Source organism: Bacillus rossius, chromosome 12 (assembly GCF_032445375.1).
Source record: "Bacillus rossius redtenbacheri isolate Brsri chromosome 12, Brsri_v3, whole genome shotgun sequence".
NCBI classification, from domain to species: domain Eukaryota; kingdom Metazoa; phylum Arthropoda; class Insecta; order Phasmatodea; family Bacillidae; genus Bacillus; species Bacillus rossius.
In genome coordinates, this window is record NC_086339.1 from 8196483 (window position 1) to 8208734 (window position 12252).

Consider the following 12252-nt stretch of genomic DNA (forward strand, 5'->3'; position numbering starts at 1 on the left):
TATTTTATTTTTTTACATACTCTGAGAATACATATGTGATTTATGCCTTATTTAATGCCAATGTAGCGACAATGCATCCATGTTCATGAATATAAAGTAAGTTTCCCAAATCAGTACATGCTTCATAATTTTTTTATATAATAACAAATTAAAAGTACAATTTAGTAGAACCTCGTTAATCCGTGATGCGCTAATTCGGGAATCGGATAGTCCGGGACGATTTAAAATAGAAGAAAAAAAAAGGGAAGTAAAAATTGTCAGCGCTTAAAATTAATGTCATGCGGGCCGGCGGCAAACACTACAAGCCAACGCGTGGGCCGGCCGTCAAACCCTGCAACGCTGTTTGTACCGATCCTATGTGTCGCCCCCCTTTCAGCTGTCACATTTGTCACTCTTTAAACTTGAGGGGGATGTCCTGACTTCTGCTTCCCGTCTCCCTTTGTTTGTTTCCACCCGCCAACGCACGGCAGGCGCCTGGCGAGTGACGTGTCAGGTTGGCATTCGGCTGTACGAAGGGGGGGGGGGGGGGTGCAAGGTCAGCACAATCTTATCTTTCTCTCTTCAGCTGTTGTAAATGACCGTGAACTAATGGCTAGGCAGTGCTGTATTTTTTTTTTAAGCCAAGACACTAATTCGAAGACGGCCGGCCCTTACCGTGAACGGATTATCCGGGTTTATTTTTATTTTTTACAGGATTTCAATTATCCGGGCATCGGCGGGTCCCAATTAACACGAATAATAGGGAGTTTACTATTTTTTATCCATCTGCTGCCAAGGCGCAGTAAGCCTCGAGAGATGTTACGTCACATGACCTTGACCTTAACCCAGCTGCACGCCGGTGTCTGAGAAGCTTGACAAGACCTTCTGGGCTTTTAATCGCTAGTCCGTGAAATTCAGTAATCCGTGATTATCTCGGTCCCAACCATCACGTATTAACGAGGTTCTACTGTACCTCAATAGGATGTGTTCCAAGGAAAATGTAAACAGGCCAAGTAAATTGTAAGCATTGAAGTTTTTAAAGTACACTACATTTACATCAATATTTTTCCTCGAATCCCGAATCTTTTCCCTCGAATTTCGAATCTTTCGAATACTAGAGATTCGGTGGGATTCGAGGATTCGAGGATTCGACCGGCCCATCCCTATTTTAAACACTTATGCTCGTGTATATTTTTTCTTGCCATACAGCAGCTACTTAGTTTATTTCTACTAATTTTAGATAAAATTTTACTGTATTAATTATTCTTTAGTATTCCAGTTAAAAATATTTATACGTTTGACAAGCTTGCAAATCACTAATCTGGCACGGCAGTGGTCCAGTACGTGCTGGAACAAAGACACCATCAAGGGCAGGCACTGAAGGTCGTCGACAGCATACCTGGAAACAGCAGATGAGTGTGTAGAGGGCGGCGCTGGCTGCAGAGAAGTGGTCAGACTTTATCTGGTGCGAGAGGATCAGGTCCATCAGCAGCTGTTGACCAACACACCATTTCATCAAAGCTACATCTCATCAACTGTGAAGAACACTAGTTTTTTTTTTCCCCACAACCAAATCCAGAATTTCTCTGAAGAACTAAAACCCCCTATCATGTAAACATGTAGTTGCAAATTATTATTTAGTGTTATTTATATGTACTGTGTTTTCGTTATATCTACAAAGACTTCACAGACTCTATTATGTCTTCCAAACAAAGTAGAACTGAGTATTCTGCATCAAACAACAAGAGAAAAACATATTATTTGGAATATAAAACTAATATTATCAAAAACTTTGATGCAAAAATAAAAATTTGCGAACGAAGTTAGAAATCCGGTATCAACAATCGGAAAAATTATAAACAGTGCAGAAAAAATTCTTGAAGCTGTGAAAAATGCTCAATCTTGGAAATTTTGGTTTAAATTTTTTTTGCAATTCATAATGATGTCATTTATTGTATTATCTAAGATTTTTTTAAAAAGTTTAGTTGCTGGTCCTGATCAAAGATAATTTTTAATGTATTTTATATGTAAAATTGTACCCCGATTTAAGCGAATTCGACTAGCACGGTTATCGCTTGGTCTCACCCATCGCGTGAGTTCAGGGTAATGTTTGTCTGAGGTGTGCGGGGCGCACTCACGGGCAGGAAGGGGCGCAGGGCCTGGTGGGCGGGCTCCCCGGGCAGGCGTCCCTGGTGCAGGTCGGCGGCCAGCACCTGCAGGCAGTCGCAGCACAGCACCACCACGTCCTCGCCCAGCGATGACAGCCCCAGCTGCAGCGAGCGCAGCGTCGCCGCCAGCAGGTCCCCGGGAAGGGCGAACACCTTCTCCGGGTAGAACTCGCACAGGAAGGTCGCCATCTTGTAGTACTGGCGGCAGAGCGCGGGCAGCTTGAGCAGCTCCGCCGTCATGAGCGGCATCACCACGCCCAGGCCGCACATGCACACGTCGGCCGCGGAGACCGCCGGCGCGTCCTCGTCGTCCGCGCTCCCGCCGTCTGCGAACGACCACCCCTCCCAGGTGTTCACCCTGGGCTCCCAACACGTCGATCGCAAAGCAAGGTAGGCAGGGTTTGAATAAAGTTTTTTTATAGCAAATATATCGCGGGTGCGCTGGAATAAGGGGATAAGTCAAATAATCGCAAAAATGGTTTTTCATGGTATTGAAATAAAGGAGAACAAGCTCTACAAATTGGTCCAAATGGGTTAAAGTCTAGCACCCTTGTGTGTCATTCTATGGCACTGAACTTTTCGAATCATTAATTACTGATCTCGCATACTTGGAAGACATTCAAATGTTTAATATCTTAATTTAAGTAATCTTGACATATCCCCTTTTTTCCCCGCGCACCTAACATGTCGAGGAAAATTTATTTTGTGTTTACCTAGCCTTAAACAGTTTGGCAAATTTTTCTTTAAATGATTTTTTTTCTTCAATGGGCTCTCTAAACTGTATCGTTGTTACGGATACAGGCTGCAGATACAAATTCACTGTTATTAGTATTGATGCATTCTTTCGTTCCCAGAGAACGGGCAGTACAACAGCTCGACCACAAAAGTGTCCAGACAAGCCCGCGCGGACAACAACACTGTCACCGGCTCACTCAGGTTGATGACGTCCTTGGACAGGATGTTGATCAGCAGGTCCATGAGCAGCAGGATGTCGTGGTAGGTGTCGTCCTCGGCCGACGCCTCCTTGCTCAGGCGCCCCACGTTGCAGCGCCCGTAGTTCTGGATGGCTTGCAGGCACACCTGGTACATGCGGCGGCTGTCCCCCTGCAACGCCACACGACGCGCGTCGGGACTCGTGAGCTGGGGAGGTTACTACCGCAGAGCGTCTCATCCTTAGCTTACAGCAGGCATTTGAATGGAAATTTACTCTCTCTCTTTCCGATGCACAAAACTCTGCCACTTTCCTCCCTTCCGGTGTGGTCTGTTAACACACATACAACAGCGACTAAAAATTTTAAAAAAATGTGTCTGAAATATTGTATTTTCTAAAGTAGAATTTAGAATGAAAATTTCGGAAATGGATTTTCCTGTCACATTTAATCAGTAGCATAATACTATATTTATTTTTATTTTTAAGCAGTTGTAATTAAAAAGATGCCATCTCGGTTTCAACTGTTGCTTGCTTGTTCCATGCACTTGCTCTGTCTCTCTCTCTCAAACCCACGCCAACTAATCAATCCTCGCAGACACTACATGGCCATGGTGTTAAGGCCTGATCACACGATGGAAGATTCCACGGAAGCTTCGGCGCAAGGATATATTTGGACTGCAGTGCAAGCTCTACCTGCGAGAGGTAGTGCAGCATGCTGCGGGAGCACTCGCAGTACAGCTCCAGCACCAGCTCCACCACCAGCTGGTAGTTGTGGCAGGCCGCCACCAGGGCCGCGCTCTCCGACAGCAGCGGGTGGAGCAGGCCGAACAGCGAGGCCACCGTGCCCGCCTGGGACCCCTGCGTCACCCCTGCAACGCAAACCGCCGCGACCGGGCGTGACACAGGCGCTTCCCACGCGCCCTGGACCGAACCCTCAAACTGGTCGAGAACAGGAAACCATTCATACTTAGTGATGAAACCACACAGACAGTAAGGGAAGATGTGTGTTTGTAGTCCTTTTCAGCATTTTGCCCGATAAATTGGAAAACCCAGTTTTAAAGGTTGCGTCTGTTAGTTTCCTGGAAAAAGCTGACGGTTCAACTTGCTCACAGGCTTTAAATTAAACTGCACAAAACACAGCATACACATACAACTACTCCTACTAACAACATAATTGCTCCACATGGTTTCATATATTCAGTATTTAAACAACCTTTCATTAAAAGAAAACATTAGATAGGAATTCAAATGTTTTTAGTTTAGTTAAGATACTATTCAAGAACATATATTGTCCAAAAAAAAAAATCTTTTTTTTTTTTAAATCTGTTATTTTTAGTTTAACATAGTTGTATATACAATTGTTATAATTAATTTAATAATGACAGTTAGACTGACTCTATCCATTATTAGGAATTAAAATCACGCCCACCCGCTGTTTTAGTTTCTCAACCACACACTAATAATTATATGCATGTCCACGAAGTCTGTTTTAAAGAAGCACTTAAAATTAAAGATAAAAATACGTAAAACATCTACAGTAAATAATACTTAAAATTAAATAAAAATACAAATTAAAGTCTCATGTTCTGGATGCCAACCTGACAGGTTGTAAGAAGAAGATTTACCTAATTCTTAAACTAAATATCCAACTTAATATATTAAAATATTCAATTAAATAAAATTACAGCATGCATTAAATAAACAGTAATAAAAGGCAACTTAAATATACTGCAGAAATTTAAATAAAATAAGGAAATAAATAGTTAACCAGTAAGTGTCATATATCACATTTATAATTTTATTTCTGCAATTTTTGTTTGATATTCCATTTGCTACACAAGGATGCCAATAAACTCCATTTGCTACACAAGGATGCCAATAAACTGTTAAGAGTTATTAAAGAAAAATTAAAAAAAATTCCTGTATTATTTATGTTAAGAGTAGCCCTTTATGGTAAACCCGAACTCAATTTTTTTTTCCTTATTTATTTTATCAGCCTATAATTTATTTATTTTATGTTAGTGCCAGCTACGACTACACTTCTCATCCATCAAGCTGCAGTCGAGGATTGAAGCTGGGTTTCTCAAATGTCTACTCCCTTATACTCTAGCTTTTTATTTTCTAAGTGTTGTGCTGTGACATTACTTGTTTCACATAAAATATTTAATAAAATTTAAAAAAAAATTGATTATCTGTAAAGTCGGTTTACGGACGATAGTTTAACGTGACGTCATGACAAAACATTGATGAAATGATTGCATACTTTTATGAATAAAATTGAATCATTTTTATTGAATTATCACTATTTTGTATGGATACAAAGGAGTGAAATGAAATCTACAATTTAATTGATAAATTTACTTTTATTTGCACTCATTAGTTCAAATATGTTTATTACTTTAACGAACAGATTGTTTTAACTGTAACTTTTATACATGTTTGCTATTTAACTTCTTCCAATCTGTGTTATTCTGTTAAGGATAGGACGATGATAGGAAAAGTAGGAAACGAATGGGAGTGTTTCAAGTTTAATGTGCCTCGAAAAAGTCAAATCGATGGTTGTTCCAATTGAGTGGAAGAGAGATAGATGCGGCGCAAGCGTACAATGAGCGTAACGGGACACTTTTTTGTGCGTGCAGCCGGCGTTCATCGATTTATTGGACGTCACGTCAAAAAATGTTTGACAATCTGCTAGGTGTTGTCCCAGACACTCGCCTATGAGGGACTCGAGTATGTCGATGATCTCGAGACGCACGCTCTCCTCGTGCAAAAGCTTGCCGAAGTTCTCCCGGCAGATGAGCGCCTTGAAGCGGTCTTGCAGCGGCTTCAGGACCTGCGCAGAGCGCGGAGCGCGGTCAGCCGAGGCCGCCCGGGTTCGAGTCCCGCCGGGCTACCAGCGGGCTCACTCCGGACACACCTCCCACCCGACCCTTGGGCTCACACCCCATAAACACATTCGTTACTATTCACACCGATCAGAAAGCGACAGCATAAATTTTGTATAGCAGACCTACCTATTTTACAAGTGCAACTGGTTCCTCAAACTTGACTCATATAGTTGACGTGCACTTTTAATTGTATTCAAAATTCTTTGACTGACTAAATAAAGTTTATTGGAAACTTTTTTTTGCACAATTCTGAACATAATCATCTCTGACCTTAAAACAATACCTTACCCAGTTCCACCCCCCCCCCCCCACCACCACAACCCCACCACCTCACCAACCACCCGAAATATTATTTTATTTCATCTGACATATTTCTGCCAAAAAAATTATATCAAAAGGCATATGTGACCCACCAGTGTGTCGTAGCTTAATTTTGAATTTTGAGAGGTATGCTATTGAAGAGCACATAAAACTATGGGTGTGCGGGATCCCGACGCTTCGGGAAAAAAGTCGGGAAAATAGGCTTCCCAAAATGCCGGGCGGGAATTTTATTACTCCCGAATTTTTCGGGAAATTGTTTAAAAATTTACAAAAATTTACTAATCATGTGAAAATGTTTTCTATCAATTCAAACTGTTTTTACAACAATATTTTTTATGGATTCGTACATTTTTGAAGGGTTTCCGTAATATTTAAACGCAAAACATCTTTTAAACGTATGCCGATCGTAGCGACAGCTGTGGTGTGCAGTGAATTATGATAATCGTTTACACATATCTAATTGGAATATAAAATACGTACATGGAGTACCTTAAATATTGTATGCGTTCATAAATATATTTCTTCAAGGGTACAAATTTGCAAGATACGTGAATAGTCAGTTATATAACGTTATTGCCATCACCATCGAATATTTAACCTAAAACCACTGTGGTTCCTTAGACACAAACAAAACACATGCGCATCCAACCTTTTCGCCAAAGATATAAGAAATACTAGACTTGCGTTACATAACGAAGCGTAACCGTTCTCATTACTTGATAGCAGTGGCGATGTAGAGAACTGTATTGGCACTTCGAAAAATATGAAATCACATAAGTTTTACACCACTGCTCACGAGTATCTAAACATCTATAATTTTGCTTTGGGAGAAAAAAATAGTTGTTTACTGTTTAGTTTGGCGGGCTTTGTCGGCTGACGTTACGTTATTAAGGCTTGTGCAAAGTATATGTTCCTATTTTCGATGCCGTTGTATATTAAAACAAACTAGCAGCCTACAAATAATGGAGGTCGCAACCGATAAGCTTGTTACTTGTAAACCTAAAAGTGTTTGGAAGTATTTTGAACGTCTGACAGACAGTAAATCCCTGGAAAAGTGTGTCTCGTGTGAAAATTTTTTGAGATGTGAACATGGTAGCACGTCTGGATTACTAAGACATCTCAATAAACATCCCTCTATAAAAAAAGAATTTGAAGATGCTAAAAATATGAAGTCGCCGCTGAAAAAAGGGCAAGTGAAGCAGACAAAAGAAATAGCAGCAAAAAAACAACTAACTTTGCAAGAAACGTTTAAATGGCCATCTTCTCATATTAGAATTAAAAATTTGCTTTTTTTTTTATTTTCCCGATCCCGACCCGTTTCCCGCGGGAATAATTTATTTTTCCCGAAAATTTCCCGCAGTACAAAAACCTATTCCCGCACACCCATACATAAAACCATTCTTTGCCACAAAATTAAAAAAAAAAAAAAAAAACCAAACTAAACCTTCAGCAAGATGCACACAGTTTTTTCTATAACTGCTTGCAGGTAAAACATGAGGTTTCATTAATGAACTATGAGTTCATTTTAACAGCCAATGTATTACAAATAAAACCAATTCACAGAATTTCATGAAACTCTGCTCATTTCGAAAAAAAATAACAATTAACAAATTAAAAACAACCAGTGGCGTAGCCAGGATTTGTGTATGGGGGGTGTTAAGAAGCATGCCCCTCCCCCCCCCCCTCCCCGTATTAAAGGGAAAATTTGGATTTTAAGGTGTAAAATAGTGCTATTTTAGCAGTTTTCGGTACTTAAATTTAATATTGTAATGGTAAAATTTTTATTAATTTTAATATCAAATTTGTTTGAGTGATGAATAAGAAATTAATTAAAGATTTGCTGCTAAGGGGGGGGGGAGGGGGGGTTTGAACCCCTAACCCCCCTCCCTCCTGAAAACAACATACCGAGTACGTAAATGATAAAATAATTAATACACCGTGTGACTGATAAATAAATGATAGAATACCAAATTAAATGTTACTAAATAAATATGTACTTTACGTCTTAATTACAAGATACGGGATGAACAGCCATCAGGAAAGTTCTGAAAGGGTAGATATCGGAAGGTTTCTACGGGATCACGGGGAAGGTCGGAGACTGCACGGACCTGGGTCCAGTACTGCGCGCGGGGCTGCCGCTCGTCGACGGCGGCCCCCGCGAGCGCCAGCGCCTTAAACAGCCCCCGCTTGGCGCTCTGGGGCAGCGCCAGCGACGCCTGCAACGCCAGGATGTCGCCCAGCGCGCTGCTCTTCACCACCTGCACGCTCCTGCCGACAACGTCACCGGTGCCCGTGAGTACGCCTCGAACATTCCGTGCTCGGGAATCGTTTGAGATTCAACATCCTTGAACCATTTCATATTCAATTCAACATTTTTAATCCAATTATTCATTTTTTAAATTACGGATTCGTTACCAATACCTACACCAAGAGGGACAAAGTCACAAGAAAAAAATATTAAAAATATGAACCTTTTATAAAGCTAACAAATTAAAGTTATTAGTAATACTCAATTTTTATGTATATATAAACACTTAGATAAAAAAAAAATTTCCAAAATAAATTTTACTTTTTTAAAAAAAAATTCTGAATTTTTTTTTTATTGTTCATTTCACACCTCTCAATAATGGTTCCATATGTATTAATATTTATTTTCCATTCTACTTTATTTTGAAATAATTTTTCTTGGACTCCTGTAAAGTGTGTAAAAAGAAATTTTCACTGTAAGTTAAAATTTGATTTTAAAAATATTTGATATTAGTGAATAATTTGAGATTCAATTTGAAATCATATTCAAATAAAAAAAAAAAAAAAAAAAAAAAAAAAAAAAGGATTTGCAGACTCCTGCAATAATTAACACTTTACCTCACGCCTTACACACCCGCTGCGTGGGGAGCGGAGAAAAGAGTGAAGGGTGAGTATTGTGATGTAGGAAGCAAGTATTGCACAGATGTGACACCAAGGAAGAGAGAGCAGCCAGCTATTCCTGTCTCCGATGACGAGGCTGCTTGCGCACCCAACCAATCATCAATCGATACCGCTTGTCTGATGTCTACATACCAGAGAAAGAACATCAGATTTTGTCACTGTAGGGTTAAGAACCCATCAACTTCAATCTTCATATATATATATATATATATAGAGATATATATATATATATATATATATATATATATATATATATATATATAGAGAGAGAGAGAGAGAGAGAGAGATAGAGATAGAGATAGATAGAGAGAGAGAGAGGGGGTGTGTGTGTTTCATCGCAACTCGACGTGTAATCTGGTCCCTGGGCGACGCGCGGCGGGACTCACTTGTCGTAGGCCTCGCAGAGCGTGACGAGCAGCGCCACAGTCTCCTCCACGACGCCGGCCTCCGTGTGGAAGTGGCGCAGGTTCGACTCCACCTTGCACAGCAGGAACTGCACGGCCCACTCCGAGCTGGCCGAGTCCTTGCCGAAGGTCACCAGCAGCGCCACGCTCACCTGCGAAAAGGCCCGCCGCATCATGGACCGGGTACGGGACTGGGGAGGGGGGGGAGCGGGAGCCTACGCGTGCCACAACCAGAGCTGCCAACTTCCCGGCACAACCACCAGTAACTCGATAACACAACAAAACACACGTCAAACCAACGCCAACAAGTTTAAGCCCAGATACTAGACTCTACACAAAATTAACACTCACTCCTGTACAGCAGCAAGGTAATTAATCCATTAAATAATTTAAAAATTACATAGGTTATCAAAATACTTAATAATTAAAGAGCTAGAAAAATAATTACATGATTTAGATTTAATTTTAATAACTTTACGAAAGGCTTACCTTTCTACTACCGTTTGGTGATAACAGCACTGATGCTTGGTTTCTTTAATCGCCCTGTGTATTAGGAGTTGAGTGAGTTGTATGGCACACCTTGAAAGCTAAACTCAAAAGCTGCAATCCCCAAAATAAATGCAATCTATATAACTCTCCAAATGAATGCCTCAAAGTCAGAAATAGCCAAAGGAGTGTGACTTGCGCACACTACTTCCCTGTCAATTTTTTTTGTCAGTTCTTTCAGTAAAAACTAGCATGCCCTTTACAACTGTTTTGTCATGCTTTACAACTTTACAAGCACTGCTGAGATATTTTAATTAGAAAACTATATAGTTACTCATAACTAGAGACCTGCAAAATTCGCGGTTTCGATGGCCTTCAGGATAGACTGCACATACACCTGTACAGTCGGGCAAATAACGCAAGTTCATTGGCTGCCAACTTGTAAGTCGTCTCAGCTGGTTTGTCTGTAATTCGATCCTTCTTTGGTTGAGGGTTTGTAACTGGTTGAGGTTCGTCCAGATGAACAGTAAGCCGACACCAAAATGATCTAAGAGGCATATGTGTTTGAATTCTAGCCTATCACCGAATGAATCCGCGAATTTTGCAGGTCTCTACTCATAAAATATTTATTTAAAACGAACACGGGCTAGTTATTCAAGCACACGGTAAAACCGCAACAGTGCAATGATAACTTTAATTTTTTTTTTTTTTACCAAAATGTAGAATTGGCATCTGGATCGCAGTAAATTTTACAAAAATAAATAAATCTGCACGAACTGTGCGACCCGCACGCCTGTAAACACGGTGCGAAAGCCGACATCTCGGCACGAGAGACGGAGACCCACCTCGGAGTAGTAGGTCTCGGGAGGCATGAGGTAGGACAGCGCCCAGCGGCGCAGGAACCAGGCCACGCTGCAGGCCAGCTCGGGGCTGAGCAGGTGGCTGAGGCGAGCCTCGTGCGCCCACTGCTCGACGCCCGCCAGCCGCAGCACCGCCACCACCAGCCTGGCGACGACGCAACGATTCAGTGCAAGGTAAGGATTCATTTCGCGATAGTCTGAAATTCATACACACATACCTTCAAGCTGCTTTTGCTATTGGCTCACTGTTCGTCTGGGGGCGACTCTGGGCCGGTGAGAAACCCTCAATCAAAGAAGTTAACGAATCACGGGCAAACCAGCTGGGACGACTCGCAAGTCGGCAGCCAACGAACTTGTGTTACTTGCCCGAGTGTACAGAGGACTGTGTAGACTATCCCGAAGGTCATCGAAACCGCAAATTTTTCAGGCCCCTACCTATCTATACCAAATCACTTGAAACTTTGTCGAGAAACAAACTTGCAGCCAATGAACACAGTCCATTGACCTGAACATACACGGAACTGTAAAAGTTCATCCTGCATTATCAGTTTTCATAAATAAGGGAAGAAAAAAAAAAATTCTCTTTTACTCGAAATCTACTACCCAACACTTTTTTTTTTAAAATTCAGTAACATAATTAGTTTGCCTGTAAACTGTTCTCTGTGTGGCACTGTAACCTGGGACACATTTAAAGTTGTTTTTTTAGGTTAGCTTGCGTGAAGGGATGAAGGGGAAAAAGAAGATACGGTACACTCTTTTCACAACATCAGACCATTTTGACCGCTCCTTTAGCTAACATTCAGAATTTGACAGCTAAGTACTGTAAACTGTTCTCTGTGTGTGACAATGTAATCCGGGACACATTTAAAGATTTTTAGGTTTGCATACGTGAAGGGATGAAGGGAAAAAGAAGATACACTCTTTCCATAACACGAGACCATTTTGTCCGCTCCTTTAGCTAACATTTAGAATTTGACAGCTGAGTACTGACATCAGCCTTACTAATTATGTACAAAAAAAATAATTCTGTTAATTTTTATAAGAATTTCCAGCCACAAAAGTCTAAATGTTCACAAAATCCTGCTAAAAATGTATCACGTAATACTGGACACATTGTAGTAAAACTTTAGCAAGACATCAGCGGTATTGTCCCTCCACGGAACATGAGTTGACCTCTCTCTCCTTTAAAAAAAATTACAGAAAAAAACTATGGGGAAGAAATGACTGGCTGAACTGTCAAAAGATAAACATCGCTGCGGCAGTTACTTTAAAAAGGAGGTGGGGTAG

General features: G+C 40.9%; 1 protein-coding gene across 1 annotated transcript in view; it reads right to left on the reverse strand.

Annotated features, from left to right (window-relative positions):
- Positions 1-12252, reverse strand: part of LOC134537470 (exportin-4-like) — a 32453-nt gene that overhangs the window by 1973 nt on the left and 18228 nt on the right. Inside the window, exons 14-21 of the mRNA XM_063377936.1 lie at positions 10951-11110; positions 9602-9771; positions 8396-8555; positions 5794-5911; positions 3772-3947; positions 3080-3251; positions 2118-2473; positions 1379-1471 (exon numbers count right to left, since the gene is read on the reverse strand). Of these exons, the coding sequence (XP_063234006.1) occupies positions 1379-1471; positions 2118-2473; positions 3080-3251; positions 3772-3947; positions 5794-5911; positions 8396-8555; positions 9602-9771; positions 10951-11110 (1405 nt within the window). The remainder of the gene's footprint in view (positions 1-1378; positions 1472-2117; positions 2474-3079; positions 3252-3771; positions 3948-5793; positions 5912-8395; positions 8556-9601; positions 9772-10950; positions 11111-12252) is intronic.